At 46.8% G+C, this 21,467-nt stretch overlaps 1 protein-coding gene across 7 annotated transcripts in view; it reads left to right on the top strand.

The window, feature by feature from the left end:
* Window positions 1–21,467, top strand: part of LOC143286706 (tetratricopeptide repeat protein 17-like) — an 88,258-nt gene that overhangs the window by 49,692 nt on the left and 17,099 nt on the right. For all 7 annotated transcript variants that reach the window (XM_076594384.1, XM_076594385.1, XM_076594386.1 and 4 more), the window contains one exon: window positions 1,076–1,246. In XM_076594384.1, coding sequence (XP_076450499.1) covers window positions 1,076–1,246 — 171 coding nt within the window. The remainder of the gene's footprint in view (window positions 1–1,075; window positions 1,247–21,467) is intronic.

Raw genomic sequence — 21,467 nt, 5'->3', positions numbered from 1 at the left:
CCATCCTCTTTTTCTTTTCTTTTTTCTTTTTTTTTTGTGTGTGTTTTTGTCTGTCTGCTAGTGTATTTATTTTTTAGCCAGAATGTTTGGGTTTTTTTACAGAAATTTGGAAAGGGACAATAATCTTTTACTTGCGGTGGGTTCTTTTACATGTTGCAAACACTTGCTGCACACGGGGCCTCAGTTAATTGTCTCACCCAAATGACTAGCATCCAGACCATCACTGAAGGTCTAGTGGACCCTTAGGGATAAAAATTCTGGTGAGAAGGATTGGATCCTGTGTGCTCAGGTTCTCTGGCTTCCAAGACAGGTGGCGTTACCAGTAGGGCAGCGGTTCACCGTCACACAGGAAAAGCAGTACAGGAGCCTCTCCACAGTTTGTGTGGATCATCTCTCTCTCTGTGTCACAGAGCTCTCAGCACACATGTAGTGAAAAAAAACAAGCCATTCACTGAAAACAAGATGCAGGGCAAACAAAGAGATGTCAGAATGTGTTCACTCACAGCTGTTAGAAGGACACCTGAGTTTGTTATGCTCTTAGATGTCAGCTTAGGCTTTCACTCACATTATGTGTGTGTGTGTGTGTGTGTGTGTGTGTGTGTACATGTGGTGTGTGAGTCCGTGTATAGTATACATATTCATGTGAGTGTGTCTGTACGTACATGTATATGTGGTGTGGTGTGTGATGTGCACATGTGGTATGCTTGGTGTGTGTAGGTGTACATGTGACGTGTTTTTGTGATGTGTGTAATGTGATGTGCATGGTGTGTATACATGTGCTTTCATGTGGTGTTTGTGATATGTGTACATGTGGTGTGCATGGTGTGTGTGTGTAATGTGGTGTGTACATGTGTGCATGATGTGTGCACATGTGTGTGTAAGGTGTTGTGTAAAGATGTGTGTGAAGTAATGTGCATGGCGTGTGCACATGTGTGAAACATGTTGTGTGTAGGTGTGTGTAAAGTGATGTGCATGGTGTGTGCACATGTGTGAAACATGTTGTGTAAAGGTTGTACATGGTATGTGTAAGGTGTTGTTTTGAGGTGTGCATAAAGCGTGTCCATGGTGTGTACAGCAGGGGGGACAGCGGCCCCACGTCAAGCTGGAGTACGTGGATGGGGTGCTGCACCACAAGCTCATCTTCATCAACTCGCCGGGAGACCTACACGTGCAGCCCAACGAGTGCGTCATCTTCAACGATGGCTCCCGCTCCCTGGGCTGCAGCCGCTCAGAGTTCCGCACCTACGTGAGTATTCCCACCTGATCCCCCTCGACACTCACTCCACTCCCCCTGATGGTGGTGGCGGCGCTTATCTAGAAAGGGGAGGGAGGGGAGAGAACTAGTGTTAGTGATGTGTCGGAACTGTGGTGGTAGTGGTGGTGGTGGTGGTGGCCCTTCTGCTGAAACTCTTCTGCCCTTGCAACAATGATTCCTCCGGTTCTGGATTATCGTCATCGTTCATCCTCATTGTCGTCATCATCTTTTTTTTTTTTCCTTCTTTTTTTTTTGGTGCTGTTTGATGAAGATGATCTCCTGGTTGGCGGCAATGGATGTTTCGTTGTATTTTTTTTCCTTGACATTTTGTGTGTGTGTGTGTGTGTGTGTGTGGTGAAAGCAGAGTCTGTGATGTTAGTGTACGGAGTGTCACACTGTGGACGACATGGCTGTGTTACGGGTGGTTGGTGGTGTATGCTGAAGGAAGATGAGATCTGGGCAAGTCAGGTGAAATGGATTTTTTTTTTTTTTTTTTAAATTGAAAACTGATTTTAATTCCACGTACTACACTGTGACCCACTGGTGTAGACTCCAGCATGGATCTGGATTTCTATCAAGTCAGAACAGGTCATTGTGCAGTGGGGTTGTGTTTTTTTTGTGGTGTTTTTTTTTTTTGTTTGTTTGTTCAGATTGAAGCTGTCAGTGACAGTTACTGTTCATATCACAGTTATCAGGACAACTTGATCCCCGTGTCTCGGACTGCCTGCTTTGGGTATTGCCAGACCCAGTCCGCCTGAAAGAAACACGTAGAAACAGTTTCTTCTTCTTCTCTGTTTTTGGTACTTGTCTGGCAGACCTTTAAAGAGCTAAGTCAAGTCCTCTACTAAGTATTTTTGGGAAGATCCATCTGGAAGTCCTGTAATATGCTTACACAGTTGAATGACAGATTATTGTTATTGCCGCTTACATGTATGCATGCACAGAGTGAACCAAGTACACAGTTATGGAAGTGCATAAATGCATGCATGCATGCTTGCACGCACACACAAGTGCATATTTTGCCTATGTGCATGCTTCAGGCACACACACACACACATACGCTCAGAGACACACTCTCTCCTTCTCTCTCTCTCTCTCTCACATGCACACACACACATGCACACACACACACACACATATGCACAGTGCACATGAGCAGTTTAAATCAGTGATATGAACAATACATATTGATACGATAAATCACTTTCTGTGAGGTGACCCTAGATGAAAGAAAGCCCCACATGGTGTTTTTCCCTGCCCGTGGCAGGCTGAACAAACAATGACCTTCTGGTTAGCTGACTGGAAAGGTGCCACATTAATCTGAAAAGATCTCTTCTGGGTGTCTTATTATACTGGTCTTGATTTTATGCACCTGCAGCAGTCATCAAGGTTACTCCATGGTGGAGGCCCACCGTGGACATAGGCCCACGCGTGTGGACACACATTAGGCATACTTGCACACATGCATGTTTTGATGGATGTGCATATATTCTGTCTCTCTCTCTCACATACACACATTCAGACACTGTTTGGTGGTGTGGGTGTCGGGGTCTACTATCACTGTCAGTGAAAAGACGTAAAGTCAATGGACAACACATATACATACTTGCACTTACACAGACACACATGCACACACACTCTTACACACACAGACACAGATACACACACATGCAGACATGCAAGCATGCACACACACACACACACACACACACACACACACACACACACACACACACACACACACACACACACTCAAAGGTAGACTGATAATCATGGGTTGTTATATTGGCTCACTTTTTATTTCCATATGCAGGTTACATCTGTGACCCACCCCCACCCCCCGACCCCCCTCCAAAAAAGCAAAAAGCCATTTTCAGCACTTATGTAAAGGAAACATATATCCAGCTGTTTTGGTATTTTATGTCAATGTAAAAGATCAGTTTCCAATCAGCAGTGTGCGCTTGGTTTGTTGGAGGGTGGAAATAAAAAAAGGTCTGTTTACCAGAACCACTGGGTTTGCAAGGTGATGCTGACAGATAAGCTAGGCACTGATAGAATCCTTGAGATTTTATTCCATACAGAGGTCAAGAGACTTGGCACATTACTCAAACTTTTTTTCTTTCTTTCTTTTTAAAAAAACAACAACATTTCTTCACCTTGAAATGAAGCTGTGAGCGTTACAGAGGTCTTACTCAAACTGTTATATATATGTGCATTTCTTTTTTTTGTCAAAGTTAGCAGTGGAGAGGTGTTTTGTCTTATTCGATTTAGTTTTATGGATAACTTTTTGTTTGGTGTCATATACTGTACCATGTCAAACTGATGCAAACTAGGCCTATTGGTTTGCTCTGCTTGGCCAAATTTCGCGCGGCTAACAGTGAAAAGATGGGCCCACCGCTCTCAGCCAATCAAACGCCTCTAAAAACTATAAGCGCTTAATCTTTCCTTTGGCCAAGGCTCTCCACGCCATCTTGTCAGGTTTACGCTCTGTCTCGTCTTACGCTTTTTTCGGCTGTTCAGCGTATCCTTTTGGCCTTATTTTGTTGCATGCGGCTTGGGTTTATGGTATTCTTACATTCTGTGTACTCGATTCGACTCGGCACCCTCGATTCGTTCGATTTTTTCTGCCTCTAAGTCGATCCTGTCTTTCCTTTCTCTGTTGGGGGTCGGATTTTCGCTGGGTGCCTAAGCGCGGGTTCCATGCCTCGTGTGCCATACCACGAAGGCAGGGAATCATGATGCTGGGATTGAGACTCGGTAAGAGACTCTCCCAGGCCCGGAGCTCATGATTCCTCCCGATACGGACCGCGGCGATGCGTCGTTAGACGCTGATCGCGGAGGCGACGTTCGTACCAGTAAAACGGTCATGAAGGGGACCGGGGGGAAAGAGGTACGAGCGTCGCCTCCCGAGGTGTCCCAGCGCGAGGCAGGGAGAGGGGGGAATGGCAAGTCATCTCCGTGCTGTGGGGACTCGCAGCTAGGCGCGGACTCCCGAGGGGAGGCCGCGCCCGGCCATTACCCGGGTCCCCACTCGGAGACGGCCCTCACGTGCCCCATTGTTGTTCCCCCTCCTCCCTTCTCTGTCGACCCCCCTCCCCCACCTCCTTTTGGGGGGGGAGAAAAATTTGGTTCCGGGGGGGGATCTCTACTTTGCCCACCCCGGGCCAAGCCACCCCAGTCTCCCCACGGGAGGGGATTCGGGGCGCGTGGCAACCTGCTCTGCAGGTCTTCCCGCTATCCGGCCGGTCTCCCCTGCTGGGGGAGGCCCGTGCGTGTCAGGCGGTTCCGGGCAGTCAGCCCGCTCGTCTTCGGGCGGGACTGACACCCAAGTCGGACCTGACCTCCCTCCGACTTGGCCAGGTTGTTCCCTTCATGGAGGTCAATGCACCAGTGACCCTTGGGGTTTGGGTCACAGTATGGCTGGTGCCCACGGGTAGTTACCCCCATTCTACCCGTACTGGGGCGCATCTAGGATGCACACTGGGTTGCTGGGAGCACCAAGGGCCAGCCCCTTGTCCGCTCCCCACCGGACCCAACCCAGCACATCTCACAGGGTGACACACACAGCCCCGACAAGTGGGATCGACTTCTTGTCGGTCAGGTCGAGTTCCTCGACCAATATTGCCACTCTGTCCACAAATCGGGCCTCTGTCAACCCACAGGTGACCACCACGGTCACAACGGCCTCCTTGTCAGGACCGACGGCTGCTCAGGGGCCCTACTCGGCCCGGCGGAGCCGGCAGTCCCCACCTGCCCAGCCCTCGGTCCTACAGTGAGATGAGTGGGTGTTTGTCCCCACACAGCACTCGTGGGTCACTCTTGCATCCAGGGACGCCCTCTCTGAAAAGGTGTGGCACCCACCATCCCAAGCATGGTTGGACCTACGGTCCACACGCTCCCCACCCGCTTCAGGTGTCAAGGACATAACAGTGGCGGCCATGGTCCCGGCTCGGGATCGTCCCAGCTCATCCCGATGGGCTGACCACAGCTCACAGGACGCCCCAGTGGGTACATCCACTTGGGATGGCACCCAGCAGGGGATGGACTGCGAACAAGAGTGGGAGCCCCTGTCTTCGGATGAGGACGAACAAGCAGATGAGCACTCTTCGCCCACATCCCAGGGGGGACAGATTGAGCCCTTGCCTCCCTAGGGACCAGCCTGAACCAAACCCGGACTTTGCCAAGCTCGAACTGACCCTCCCCAATAGGGCCACGTATGCCGAAGCAGTCCCTCAGGCTACTTTGTTACCTTTGACCCTCCTTACGCCATGTGACTCTAACTCCAGAACCACAAGGCAACTCAGAGTGCCAGAAATGGTGCAGGTATGGCTTATTAAGTCAGCCCGCACTGTCAGGGGTGCTGCTTCCATCCCTCCTCTAGGCAGGGAGTCCCTCTCTGCCCCGGGCGCCTTTTCCCCGGGAAAGTTTCTTAAAGATTCCTACAAGGGAGGGTTGTGGTCCTGGTACACGCAGGACCACCCTGCCTACAGCGGAGCAGAGCCCTCCGCACAGGACAGGATGTTGGTCTCACAGCGCACCACCTTCCCCACTTCAGCTAACCTATCCTTTAAAACGTTAGCAGAGTGGGACAAATTGGCCCGCCGCTGCCCCCTCGAGGTTTCCACGGCGTACACCTTCGACACGTTCCTTCACAGGGCCAATGACCTGTGCGAACAGTGTCCAGTTAATCAGGACAAGGGGTCTCCTTCCTCTGTCCCGCCGGGCCTCTTCACCGACCAGAGGTTACACGCTTTTGGCAATAGGGTAGCATCTGGTCTCACGGCAGCTGCAGACACAGCTACCAGCCTTCACTTCAATACTGTGCTAGCGCGGCGTGATGCCATTTTCAGCCTCTCTAACATTCCTGTGGAGGAGAGGGCTGCCCTGCGGTCCATCCCAGCACAGCAGCACTCCCTCTTCGGCCAGTTCCCGCTCCATTTTGTCAGCCACAGGGCAGAGACAAACAGGGAGGTGGCCTCATATTTGGCCCACACCTCTCATGGGCTCCAGGGTTCTATGCCATTGAAGAGACTGGCCACCAGGGCCCCTCCATATACCACGCCGCCTGTCAAGGCAGCGTGTGCCGAATCAGTGGCAGAGGAATAAACCACCTTAGGTCTGTCCAAGCCGACCGGCCATGCCCAAGGCCAGAAGGCAGCACCCCCAATGACTGGGCCCCGATTCAGCACCGCCAGTCGTTCAGCCCCTCCAAGTAGGAAACTTGTCCCGGCATGCACATCAGTGGTGTGCTCTGGGACTCAACGACGGGATTATGTCGGTGCTAGAGTCGGGGTACATGCTGTCTTGGGTGGAGGATCTCCCCCCTCTAAAGATCCACTCTTCCTCCTTAGGTGCCCAGCTCAACGGAGCAGGAGAACGTCCTAGAAAAAGAGATATCGCACCCACTCCTCATGGGGCTATATCTCAACTCTCGGACCCGGGCCCCGGTTTTTACGGCTGGTTGTTGGTGATTCCAAAGGTCTCGAGAGGGTGGAGACCAGTTTTGGACTTGTCCCCCCTCAACAAATTCCTCCCCAAAATCAAACTCAAGATGGACACACAGGCACAGATTCGGGAGACCATCCAACAAGGTGATTGGCCTACCTCTATCGATCTGGAAGATGCTTATTTTCATATACTCATCCATTCGGCATCCCGTCGGTACCTGAGGTTCGTGTGGAGGGACAAGGGGATCCAGTTCCCGGCCCTCCCATTTGGTCTGTCCCTTGCCCCTTTCCTGTCTACCAAGGTGGTGCGGGAATTGGTGTCCATCGTCCGCTCGGAATCCATTTGTCTCTGTGTGTACCTGGACGACTTGCTTATCCTGGCCCAGTCGCAGGCCCGGTGCCTGAGTCATACGGCCAGACTTCTAGACCTTTGCTCCCAACTGGGCTTCCTCATGGACCAGCAGATATGCGATCTGTCCCCATGTCAGTCCTTCGACTTCTTAGGGATGAGATTCGACATGCGGTCTATGATAGTCTCTCTGGCGCCAGATCACTGGTACCGTCTGGCAGGCCTCCTCAGCCACTGGCGCCACTCCTCCCAAGATACAGCGCAGACACTTTCTTCCCTCTTGGTCATGATGGAGTCCACGGCACCTCTCATTCCCCTGGACAGGGTTCTCAAGCGCCCTCTCCAGAGGGTACTGAGGTTACGCCAGTCCCAGAGCACTCAGCCATGGGATACCCAGATATGTCTGGGCGAGTGGTTCCTCGAGGTGACATCAGAGTGGTTAATCACCCCCTTTGGACACAGGGGGTGCCCTTAGCCCCACCTACTCTTCAGGTGGCACTCTTCACAGACGCCTCCTCCCTGGGCTGGGGAGCCCACATGGACTCACTCTATGCAGCAGGGACTTGGTCCCCGGAGGAGCGCCTATGCCACATCAATGTTCTGGAACTGGAGGCAGTTCGCAGGACTCTCCTGCACTTCATGGGGGAGGCCACTGGCAAGACCATCCGCTTGTTCACGGACAAGACGACGGTCGCATGTTATGTGAACAAATGGGGGGAGCGCACTCGGCAGACCTCTCAATGCGGACTGAGGCTCTCCTCCGTTTGGTGCCACAGCAAGGGCATTGCACTTTCAGCGAGACACTGAGCAGGAAAAACCAACTTCTTGGCAGATGCTCTTAGCAGGCCCAAGAGTGTCATGCGCACAGAGTGTACCCTGGACAAGGACAGCCTTCAGGGGGTGTGGGAACAGTGGTTTCGGCCGATGGTGGACCTTGTTCAACAAGAGACTTCCCACTTCCGTGTCTTCGGTTGCCGACCCAGAAGCGTGGGCAGTGGATGCTCTCTCTCTAGATTGGAGCAGTCTGATTGCCTCCGCGTTTCCTCCCTTTCCAATTCTGTCCAAGGTGATACGGAAAGACAGATTGGAACACCCGCAGCCGATCCTCATTGCGCCGAAATGGCCAGCCCAGACCTGGTTTCCGGACCTTCAGTCCCTGACACATGTTCCCACCCCTGGAACTTGAAACCAAATCTCATCTGCTGAGGCAGCCTCACTCGGGCACTCCGCATTCCAATCCTCAACTGCTCCACCAGCACGCATGGCTGCTGTGCGGTCGGAACTGTCAGCATCACCATTGAAGTCCTCGACCCCTCGGTCGGCCTCTGTGTCGGCTGTGCTGACCCAGGGGTCTGCCTCCTCTGACCTCCTCTCCATAGTCACCAGAGCAAGGAGGCAGGGAATGGAGACTTTGTATGACTTTCGCTGGAAGATATGGTTGCGGTGGTGTACAGCTCAGGGCATTACCCCTACGAACCTTACGAGCATGCAGCTGGCCAACTTTCTGGCTCTCTGCTCCTCGGTTCATCCTGTCTGCTAGTTCTGTGCGAGGGTACAGGTCTGCCTTCTGTACCACAATGCAAACAGCTAGGTGGTTCCGCCTTTGAAGTGGATTGCCTGCTCAGAGAGGTGGCTAGGGGTGCCCCTCTGAAGGAAGCTAGAGACCCCAGAAGAGTGCCCCTCTGGGACTTGTTCCTGGTGCTGGATTTCATTCGAAAACAGCCCTTCCTACCATTGGGGACTATTCCTGTTGACATCCTCACCCTCAAGACCACTTTCCTTCTGTGGCTGGCCACAGGCAGTCGTAGAAGTGAGCTGCACGGGCTTAGTGAAATGCCACAAGATCTGGCCTTCCACAGAGATGGTTCCATCACTATTCGTTTCCTTCCAGAGTTTCTGGCTAAGAACCAAGACCCTGAGGTTCCTTCCCCCTCTCCGAGGGTCAGACCTTTGTCTGATATCCTTGCCCAAGATGATGAGGATAGGCACCTGTCCTGTTCGGTGTCTCAAATATTATTGGGATAGGTCTCGCCATAGGCGTTCTTCTCAGAGGGGTCTGCTCATCTCCCTCAATGAGAATTACAAGAAAGACATCGCTGCAGGCACCATTTCCCGCCAGGTTTCCCAAGTCATTCGTAGAGCCTACTCTCATGCACACAGGGATATCAGCTGTCTTCATCCCAGGGCACACGAAGTGCGGGCCATAGCTACTTCGGCTGCCTTCCAGCACTCAGTGCCAACGCAGCATGTCTTGGAGGCAGCCTTCTGGCCGTCTGAGAATCCCTTCATCAACTTCTACCTCAGGAATTTCCGTATGACCAGGGCTGACGGTTCCAAGGGGATTTCCTTTGTCGCGGCTAACACTGCCGTCTCAGTTACAAGGGCTCCCCATATGAACCAGTAGGCGTTGCCCGCCTCCATTTGCTTTAAATTCTGCATCAGTTTGACATGGTACAGTATATGACACCAAAAGGAGGAGTTTGTATTATACTCCATGTTTGGTGTTAAATATACTTACCATGTCAAACTCGAATGCCCGCCCGTCCGTCCCCGCGTCTCCGCCGTGGTTCTCATGGGGCATTTTTGTTCATGGCCACGGAATGATTAAGCGCTTATAGTTTTTAGAGGCGTTTGATTGGCTGAGAGCGGTGGGCCCATCTTTTCACTGTTAGCCGCGCGAAATTTGGCCAAGCAGAGCAAACCAATAGGCCTAGTTTGCATCAGTTTGACATGGTAAGTATATTTAACACCAAACATGGAGTATAATACAAACTCCTCCTATTGTGGTCGTCTGACGATCATAGTTGACACATACTTTGTTTGTGGATGTCAGTGACTGACTCTGTTATACATGGTTTGTACTTCAGGCCTGGTGCCTCTTCTTTCTTTCTTTTTTTTATTCTTTTTTATTTTTTTTTATAGATTTCAATTGTTTGTTTTTTCTGTTTTGCAATTGTAGCCGTTCAAAATTGGCTTTAACTATGTGGGTAGGATAAGCTGGTGTGTACAGAATGGTTTTAACTCTGTGGATAAGACAGGCTGGTGTGTACAGTTTGATTTTTTATCTCTGTCGGTTGGATAAGCTGGTGTGTAAAGTTTGAAGATTTGCTTTTGTTATCTGAAAGGCTCAGGTGGATTATGCTGCTTCAACTTTTTACGTTTTTTTTTTCTTCTACACAACTTCTTCAGAAACATAGGATAAGATTTTGAATTGATGCCCAAAGGACCCTCTCCCCATCTCTCCTCCCGTCATTTTGGGGTCATATATTTCTTTTTTTTTTTTCTTCTTCTTCCTGTTTTTGACTCACTTGTGTGAACAAAGTGAGTCTATGTTTTAACCCGGTGTTCGGTTGTCTCTCTGTGTGTGTGTGTGTGTCTGTGTGTCTGTGGTAAACTTTAACATTGACATTTTCTCTGCAAATACATTTGTCAGTTGACACCAAATTTGGCATAAAAATAGGAAAAATTCAGTTCTTTCCAGTCATCTTGTTTAAAATAATATTGCACCTCTGGGATGGGCACAAAAAAATAAAAAAAAGAAGCCTAATTATATGCAAACTGCATTTACTGTTATATTTATATTTTTTGTATTCTCTAAACTTAGCAATTTGATCTGATATTCTGACCCAACAACAAGAGCAGTCATTATTATCTTTTTTTGTTCAAACAGGAACTTCTTTTGCTAAGCATGGAAGTTTTATTTATTTTGCAAACGTTTTGGTGCAGATAGTAAAAAAGGGAAATTACTCTGTAATTAATGATAGGGGACTTAATTTGCTGAGCTGATCTTTCTCATTTTAAACATTACATTTTGAAATTATACTCAATACATAAAAAGCTTGGGTTTTTTTTTAAGTGTATCACAAGTGAGTCTTGAAGGCCTTGCCTCTCTTGTTTCTGTTCATTTCAGTAGTTAACAGCTCATCCCAAAATCCTGAACCCATTTTTCTGTCGCTGCCATTGTTCCTGCAGTGTTGATTTTCCAAAAAAATGATTAGAAAGAAAGAAGGAGAAAAAGAAAAGCATTAAAGGTGGACAGTATGCAAAATGGAACTGTTGATGACGAGGACGATGATGATGATGATGATGCTTCAATAAGAGGGAATATAACCTTCATGGCAAGGAAAAAGAACAGACAAAAAAGTGGGTAGGGGAGGTGGGTGGTGATGGATGAGAGTTGTAAAGTTTGATGGAGGTGTAGGTAGCGCAGGATGTGTGTGTGTGTGGGGGGGGGGCGGAACTGACTTGCGAGTCGGTCATTGTTGTGTTGTGTTTTGTGGCTGTGGGCACCAGGGCCACTAAGTCAGATGACATGGGTGACAGTGCTGAGAGCTGGCATTGTCAGGCAGTGTAAAGGGAAAGAAAGCAGTGTAAAGGGACAGGAAGAAAGCAGTGTGAAGAAAAAGGAAGAAAGCAGTGTAGAGGGAAAGAAAGCAGTGTAAAGGGACAGGAAGAAAGCAGTGTGAAGAAAAAGGAAGAAAGCAGTGTAGAGGGAAAGAAAGCAGTGTAAAGGGACAGGAAGAAAGCAGTGTAAAGGAAAGAAAGCAGTGTAAAGGGACAGGAAGAAAGCAGTGTAAAGGGACAGGAAGAAAGCAGTGTAAAGGAAAGAAAGCAGTGTAAAGGGAAAGAAAGTACCGGTAGTGTAAAGGGACAGGAAGAAAGTGCAAAGGGAAAGAAAGCAGTGTAAAGGGAAAGGAAGAAAGCCATGTAAAGGAAAAGAAGAAAGCAGTGTAAAAACAAAGCAGTGTAAAAGGAAGAAAGCAGTGTAAAGGGAAAGAAAGCAATGTAGAAGTGAAAGAAAGCAGTGTAGAGATAAAGAAAGTGGTGTAAAGGGAAAGAAAGCAGTGTAAAGGAAAAGAAAGCAGTGTAAATCAAAAGATAATGGTGCAAAAAACAACAACTGGAGTACCCATAAAGCTGTCCTTACACCAGTACCAGCATTTGTCTTCTCGTCTCAGCCAAAAAACATCTTTCTGCCGCTGAAGGTGTGTGAAGACTTTTTAGTCAGGTAGTTTTACTCACATTTCATGGTTATCACATTCATGGTTATCAAAATCCCCAGAGTATGGCTGCCTGGTTGATGAAATGAAAAAAAAAAAAAGAAGAAAAAAGTTGATACGAGAGCAGGCAGACGTTGCACATGAATACAGGAGAAAAAAGTACTGATGATGAAGTCTCAACAAAGGGGCATAATCCCCATGACCTCCCCAGGGCCATTTTGTGAACAGTTCTGTGTGGCGAATTTCCATGCAGTTTGAACGAACTTCTGAGAAGTGTGTGTGTGTGTGTGTGTGTGTGTGTGTGTGCCAGACAGCTGACTCAGGGGAGGCTGAAGGGGAGTTTCTGTGCTGGCTGAAATATCCTGTTTTGTAGTTTCATACAGTTTCTGATCATTTGGAAATTTGGAAGTCATATCAGTATCATCTGATGTTTCTTCTACATAGGTTTTATTTACCTTTTAATTTTCATTTCCTTTATTTTATTTTATTTTTTATTTTATTTTATTTTTTACCGTCATGTTTTTAATTCCAGTTCCTCACATGATGCAGAACTTAAAAGAAGATCTGATTGTAGAAACCAATTTTTTTTTTAAAAAGGAAAGCTGGCAGTGCCAAACGCGCCACCACTTAAACTTTATAAAGAAAAGATATACTAAAAAAAAACAAAAAAAAAACCCCAACAGTACTTTTTGCATAATGACCTAGCATGATTTATGTAATGGAGACAGTACCGTAATGTTTTGACTATGAGGCAGTATTTTTTGGTCTTTGGCCTTGACTCATGTGCCTGATACATGAATGCACCACACTGCTGGATCAGATTTATAACAGAACAAGTGAGTGCTTATGATATTTACCACAAAATAGCACAGGCTTTCGTCTAATATCGCTCAAAGTGAAACGATGTTAGAGAAAGCAAGGAAGAAAAACAAAATTAATTAAGAAGGGAAAAAATAGGATAGATTGATTTTGTTGTAAAATTAGTTGAAAAGCGATCAGAGGTTGCTTGACAGAAAGAAGCGAAAACTTCTTGGCTCTTGCACAGTCAGTCATTGGCAGAGCCCACAGCTGATTCTGTCATGTGATGGCGAGCAGGTATACTTGTTACCATCTGGCAAAATGCTGAAAGCAAAGTGTGCATCCTCAGAATTTGTTTAAACGGAAGGTGATCAGTCTTGTAGTTCAGTTGAACATTACTGTGGATGGTTTATAAAAAAATTTAAAAAAATGCAGGTCTCATCAAGGGAAATTGTGCAAATGGCACATCAGTTGACACTGAGGCATGCCACCTTCACCTTGAATGGCAGCATGTCGCTAGAGGATGGTTATTTTTTCTGAACAGAATGCGAGTTTGGATGAAGCAGCTTTCTCATATGGTAATGACGATGAATCTGATATATGAATGAGCAAGTCAGTTTTCCTGTTTCTTTCTTTTTTGTTTCTGTTTTTTTTGTGTGTGGTTTTTTTTTTTGCATGTGCATAATTCCAGACATTACCGTTTTGAAAGTTCGTGACATTATCAGTTTCATGCTTTCAAGTTTCACAAGGTCAATAATAATCTGACTGTGCCTGATACATGAGCGCAGCTTATTCTAGGATTTTTCCTGAATTTTTGTAAAAATTTGGGGGGTGCGCCTTATATAGAGGAGCACCCTAAGGACCAAAAATTATGGTAATGCGAAAAGAAGAAAAAAGAGTGTGGGCACTTTTCTTCAGCCCACTGAAATACTATATTCCAGTCCACCCATATATTCCATGCCACCACAGTGTGTACAGGCATTCCAGATTGGAGATGTCATAATTATAATGAATATCTATATATATATATATACATATTTATCTCTCATTTGCATTAGTCTTTAATATGATAGGTATACTGGCATGCGCATACATGGGCACATGTATGCTCTTAATCTCTCTCTTTTTCTCTCTCTCTCTCTTCTCTTCGTCTTCTTTCTCTCTGAAACAACACACACACACACACACACACACACACACACACACACACACACACACACACACATCAGTATTCCAAACACTTATATTTGGTTTCAGTTAGTAGAATGGAAACATTAAATGTGACATACAAAATTTAATGTCTCATGCAAAGATTGCTTTTCTTTCATTTTCCATGTGAAATCTACTCCAATAAATAATTGCAAATGATATGGATTGCTTCTTTCCATGTGGCTGAGATTGGCTGAGCGGGTGGCTGTTTATGCTTGTGTTGGTCAGAAATTACACTTGTGCTGGTCAGAAGTTACACTTGTGCTGGTCAGAAGTTACACTTGTGCTGATTAGAAATTACACTTGTGCTGATCAGAAGTTACACTTGTGCTGGTCAGAAGTTACACTTGTGCTGGTCAGAAATCATACTTGTGCTGGTCAGAAATCATACTTGTGCTGGTCAGAAATTACACTTCTCTGGTCAGAAATTCCATAAGTTAATATTCTCACTGACTGATGAAAGTACACACACACACACACACACACACACACACACACACACACACACACACACACACACACACACAAAGTCTGAGCATTCCTTCTTTTATGTGGTTGGGAGGGGAAAACAGCATTACCATAACAATATGCACATATGCATGCGTGTTGATCTAAATACAGGTATAAGCACACACACACATGTTTGCACACTTGCATGGACACACACGTGTTTGAAAGGGTCAAGGATACAAATCACGGCGGCACAAGGCAGCCCTTTTAGTTTTGGCGCGAAGCGGAGGGGAGAGGGATGAACAGCGAGCGAGCGCGAAACGTTGGAAAGGTGATAGCCTGGACAGACAGGCAGGCAGTATATGGGGCAGCGCTCTGGCGCACCACTAACTTCGCGCTATTCTTTGCGGAGCGCATGTTACACGGGCAGTGTGTACAGCTGTGAACAGCTTCGCTGCTGCTGATAAACTGTCAGAAACAGGGTTATGTGCTTTTAAAAAATAATACTCTATGTCAGAATGCAACAAGAAGGGCGCTATGGGTGTGAATGGATGTGTGATTTTCTGACAAATTTAACGATACCAAACATGAGCAGGTTTAATTTCCTACAGGCAGTGTACAAGCGGTCCAAAACTTAGCGAGCACACGAACATTCTGTTCGAACTGAGGAACACACACGGAACGTAGTTCAATTTCAACTCCGTGTTGTGTGTGTACATCGTTTTACTTGGAGATAAAACTTGTATCATGATATACATGCATGTCTCCACGATACAACTGGAAGGAAAATATAGCCGATACATTACCTAGAGGTGGCAGACCGCCCCGGAATTAGTGTCAGTATTTTACGATCAGCTCCACTGAGAACTGCTGCCAGCCACTTAAGTTTCACACTTCTCTCAACATCACGGGAAGAGAGACGGACAGGCAGACATATATATGCAGGGACAGACATACTGAGAAACAGAGGAACGTGTACGGAGAGAGAAAGGGGAGAGGCACAGAGAGAGAGGGAGAGAGAGAGACGCAGAGAGAGAGAGAGAGAGAGAGACGCACACAGAGAGGGGGGGGAGAGATTTTCGCCGACTAGATGTTTTGCGTGTCAGTATGTGTGCCTTTGCTTGCGACATGCATTTGGTCAGTCTAAAAGATACACCTTGACGATACCATGCTTTTAGTAAACGATCACAATGTAACGTACTGACATGCATTTGTAAGTTCTAAATAATAAAATCCATTCCTACCTGAACTTGTAAATCCGTATGAACTCCTTGTTTGTAGTTGGTAATCCACTCAGTTGAAGTGTGACACTGACTACACTCAAACATTTTTTTCTTTTCTTGTTTTTTCCTTACAATGTGTGTGTGCGGGAGGGAGGGATTCAGGGTGGAGAAAAGAACAGGGCTGAAAATTTCTTTATTCTTTACTTTTTGATTTGTGCCGTGATTCTCCTGCTTGGGGTACGACTTGCTGACGCATGGGGGAGACAATAGTCATGTGCTCTTGCATGATGACACGCAGTTTGTCATCTTGTGACTGCATCCCTAATACTTTCTTTTGAGTGAATTGACGACTGCGTGTGTTGCCTCCCCCCCTTGTTCATTTTTTTGTAGCACTTGATACAAATGCATGTGGGATGTTTGCCCTCTTCATCATTCGAAACATCTAGACCGAAAAAACGAAACAGTTCAGAAGAATACTTGGCACAAAGTCTTGCATTCAACCCCTTATCTTTATCTCTTCTGAGAACCCGCTCACCACACACACGACACATATTATCCAAACATCTCAAGTGTTCACTGAAGGTGTGTTGCCCAGTCAGCAATGCTGCCACTACCGCACCAGATTCCATTTTTGTCGGCACTCACACACACACACTTAGGTCAAATAACTGGATGTAACACAAACACTCGGACAGTGTCTGGTAAATCACACAACACACTTAAAGTTCACATTCACTGGAATCATGTACACAAAAATGACAGCAAACAAAAACCGGTGTGCACGAATATGATTAAATGAAAATCACTTAAACAATACACCTTTCTCTGCTGGAAACATAGGCACAAAGAGCGCGGCGCGCGCTCCCCTCCCCCCCCCCCCCCCCCCCCCATCCCAGTGGAATCTAGGTCAGCAGCCGTGCTCCTGACCGCTCACTGAACTCTGAAACTAAATAGCTCTGCTGGAAGTTAAGCGGCACAGCCGTGAAATGAATCTAACCTTTTTGTTTTTGTTCTTTAGTGGTGTGACTGGGCTTTGAGATGGGAGGCATGGAGACAGCTGTCTCTCTTTTCTCTCGTTTTGTTGTTGGACTTTGTTTTTAAAAGAGAATGTTTTACATGTGAAGGCACGCATGGTGCTGATGTGTGCACGCACACATGCACAGTTGCAAGGACGCACGCATGTGCACACACACACACACACACTGTCACACGTGCATAAACACTCTCACACTCACACTCACACTCACTCACTCACTCACTTTCACACACAAATGTATTCTCACCCAATATCACTTGAAATGGAAAGATGTGAAATTGAAGACTTGATACATACACACATTGCTTTAAACTGAGGATGATGATATTTCTGAAGATGTCCCCAGAACTTTTGTTTCCTTTTTGGAGATGGAATTCTATTGTATCCTTAGTTCCTCTAAAAGATGGCATGTCTAACCCTGATGAAACACCCAGGATAGGCAGCTAGTTCCTCTAAAAGATGGCTTGTCTATCCCTGATGAAACACCCAGGATAGGCAACTAGTTCCTCTAAAAGATGGTTAGTGTAACCCTGATGAAACACCCAGGATAGGCAACTAGTTCCTCTAAAAGATGGTTAGTGTAACCCTGACGAAACACCCAGGATAGGCAGTTGCAGTAAAAGATGGTTTGTGTAACCCTGACGAAACACCCAGGATAGGCAGTTGCAGTAAAAGATGGTTTGTGTAACCCTGAGGAAACAGCCAGGATAGGCAGTTGCAGTAAAAGATGGTTTGTGTAACCCTGAGGAAACACCCAGGATAGGCAGTTGCAGTAAAAGATGGTTTGTGTAACCCTGACGAAACACCCAGGATAGGCAGTTGCAGTAAAAGATGGTTTGTGTAACCCTGAGGAAACACCCAGGATAGGCAGTTGCAGTAAAAGATGGTTGTGTAACCCTGAGGAAACGCCCAGGATAGGCAGTTGCAGTAAAAGATGGTTTGTGTAACCCTGACGAAACACCCAGGATAGGCAGTTGCAGTAAAAGATGGTTGTGTAACCCTGATGAAACACCCAGGATAGGCAGTTGCAGTAAAAGATGGTTTGTGTAACCCTGACGAAACAGCCAGGATAGGGAACAAGTTCCAGTAAAAGTTTACTTTGATCTTTGTACAGGGCATTAATTGCATTGTGAGAAACTGGAAATGTTTTGAAGACATCTTTTGAAATAGAATGTCCCCACTCCATCTGAACATTTCACAAGAAAGTCTTCTTGAACCACTGATTTGCAAACGCACACATGGTGCACCGGCACACTCAGGCACAAAAAACACGCACACACAATGTATGACTTTGAAGGGCAGTTGCATCATTGATTAAGCGTTCAGTTTTGAGAAACAAAATGGTGTAATATAAACCCCAGTTGCGATGGAATCATCAGTGAAGACTTCAGCATTAGTGAATGAAACATCAGCAGTTCAACATAGTTTGGTGTTTTTCTTGGGTGAAAAAAAGAAAGAAAGAAAGAAAGAAAAAGAATGATATAACAAACTGGTGGTCATCCACACCTGTTACCTGTTTCTTGACGTCTGCTGGTGTTGTTTGGGACACCAGTGGTGGTCATCCATACTATGAACAACATGCTTTGAGATGCCAGTTTTTACACCTGCAGAGTGTCTGAGAAATCTATGAATCATAGACAGGGTGGGGGTTGAACCTCCTCTGCCTGTGAGACAAGGTGGAGTTGAACTTACTCTTCCTGTGAGACAAGGTGGAGTTGAACTTACTCTGCCTGTCTCTGAGACAAGGTGGAGTTGAACTTACTCTCCCTGTGAGACAAGGTGGAGTTGAACTTACTCTCCCTGTGAGACAAGGTGGAGTTGAACTTACTCTCCCTGTGAGACAAGGTGGAGTTGAACTTACTCTCCCTGTGAGACAAGGTGGAGATGAACTTACTCTCCCTGTGAGACAAGGTGGAGATGAACTTACTCTCCCTGTGAGACAAGGTGGAGTTGAACTTACTCTCCCTGTGAGACAAGGTGGAGATGAACTTACTCTCCCTGTGAGACAAGGTGGAGATGAACTTACTCTCCCTGTGAGACAAGGTGGAGTTGAACTTACTCTCCCTGTGAGACAAGGTGGAGATGAACTTACTCTCCCTGTGAGACAAGGTGGAGATGAACTTACTCTCCCTGTGAGACAAGGTGGAGATGAACTTACTCTCCCTGTGAGACAAGGTGGAGTTGAACTTACTCTCCCTGTGAGACAAGGTGGAGATGAACTTACTCTCCCTGTGAGACAAGGTGGAGTTGAACTTACTCTCCCTGTGAGACGAGGTGGAGATGAACTTACTCTCCCTGTGAGACAAGGTGGAGATGAACTTACTCTCCCTGTGAGACAAGGTGGAGTTGAACTTACTCTCCCTGTGAGACAAGGTGGAGTTGAACTTACTCTCCCTGTGAGACAAGGTGGAGTTGAACCTCCTCCACCTCACGGTGTGCAGCAGAAGTTTGATCAGCAGGTGACAGGGTCAGCATTGAGGAGGCGGGGCAAGGGACGCTGCACGTCAGCCAGGTATTCTTCAACATGTTGCTGTTGTTGGCTGTTGTTGCTGGCTGTTGCTGTTGTTGCTGGCTGTTGTCCTCCCCTCCCTCCTGTACGTGGATGTTGAGGTTGCTGTTGGGAGTCTGCATGCGTTTTTCCCCCTCTTTACAAAGTCTTTTCTTTTGTTCATTTTTTGAATGTTTTAGAATGATGGATTTCTGTGGAGGAAAAGTTGTGACTTTTTTTTTTTTTTTTTTAATTCTCTGGTCAATATAAAACAGAAGAAAGGAAATCCGAAACATGATATCTTGTTCAATCCATGGCAATGCTGTTTGCTCTTTTTGCATGTGCCTGCTAATTTCACGTGAATAAAACCCTCACATGGTTATGCATGCTGTTAATACATATATGCATGTGTGTGTATGTGTATATATATATATATATATTGACACTACAGCTTCCTTTCATAAATTTCAATCCGTGAGGTGTTGTGAAGGTGAAAGCGGTAATGGATGTGGCATGGTTTTGCAGTCATTGACTCTGAAAATGCCCCAAGAGATTTCACTGCTATGCTCTTCAGTTGCACTTATTCCTCATGTGTCACGGGTTATTCATTTGCAGGTCAACCACATACATCTCTTTATTTTCCCTCTCCTGCTCCTCCCTGTTCATCTTTCTAATGCCCCGCCAGACACAGTGACACCTGTCAGATGTTTTGTTGACCTTGGTGATGTAGTCATACAGCCCCGTCAGACACAGTGACACCTGTCAGGTGTTTTGTTGACCTTGGTGATGTAGTCATACAGCCCTGTCAGACACAGTGACACCTGTCAGGTGTTTTGTTGACCTTGGTGATGTAGTCATACAGCCCTGTCAGACACAGTGACAGCTGTCAGGTGTTTTGTTGACCTTGGTGATGTAGTCATACAGCCCTGTCAGACACAGTGCCACCTGTCAGGTGTTTTGTTGACCTTGGTGATGTAGTCATACAGCTCTGTGTCAGACACAGTGACACCTGTCAGGTGTTTTGTTGACCTTGGTGATGTAGTCATACAGCCCTGTCAGACACAGTGACACCTGTCAGGTGTTTTGTTGACCTTGGTGATGTAGTCATACAGCCCTGTCAGACACAGTGACACCTGTCAGGTGTTTTGTTGACCTTGGTGATGTAGTCATACAGCTCTATCAGACACAGTGACACCTGTCAGGTGTTTTGTTGACCTTGGTGATGTAGTCATACAGCCCTGTCAGACACAGTGACACCTGTCAGGTGTTTTGTTGACCTTGGTGATGTAGTCATGCAGCCCTGTCAGACACAGTGACACCTGTCAGGTGTTTTGTTGACCTTGGTGATGTAGTCATACAGCCCTGTCAGACACAGTGACACCTGTCAGGTGTTTTGTTGACCTTGGTGATGTAGTCATACAGCCCTGTCAGACACAGTGACACCTGTCAGGTGTTTTGTTGACCTTGGTGATGTAGTCATACAGCCCTGTCAGACACAGTGACAGCTGTCAGGTGTTTTGTTGACCTTGGTGATGTAGTCATACAGCCCTGTCAGACACAGTGACACCTGTCAGGTGTTTTGTTGACCTTGGTGATGTAGTCATACAGCCCTGTCAGACACAGTGACACCTGTCAGGTGTTTTGTTGACCTTGGTGATGGAGTCATACAGCCCTGTCAGACACAGTGACACCTGTCAGATGTTTTGTTGACCTTGGTGATGTAGTCATACAGCCCTGTCAGACACAGTGACACCTGTCAGGTGTTTTGTTGACCTTGGTGATGTAGTCATACAGCCCTGTCAGACACAGTGACACCTGTCAGGTGTTTTGTTGACCTTGGTGATGTAGTCATACAGCTCTATCAGACACAGTGACACCTGTCAGGTGTTTTGTTGACCTTGGTGATGTAGTCATACAGCCCTGTCAGACACAGTGACACCTGTCAGGTGTTTTGTTGACCTTGGTGATGTAGTCATGCAGCCCTGTCAGACACAGTGACACCTGTCAGGTGTTTTGTTGACCTTGGTGATGTAGTCATGCAGCCCTGTCAGACACAGTGACACCTGTCAGGTGTTTTGTTGACCTTGGTGATGTAGTCATACAGCCCTGTCAGACACAGTGACACCTGTCAGGTGTTTTGTTGACCTTGGTGATGTAGTCATACAGCCCTGTCAGACACAGTGACACCTGTCAGGTGTTTTGTTGACCTTGG

The sequence above is a fragment of the Babylonia areolata genome, chromosome 10 (assembly GCF_041734735.1).
Source record: "Babylonia areolata isolate BAREFJ2019XMU chromosome 10, ASM4173473v1, whole genome shotgun sequence".
In the NCBI taxonomy this organism is placed as follows: Eukaryota; Metazoa; Mollusca; class Gastropoda; order Neogastropoda; family Buccinidae; genus Babylonia; species Babylonia areolata.
The sequence above is the reverse complement of the archived record's forward strand: the minus strand, read 5'-3'. Positions and strand labels throughout refer to the sequence as shown.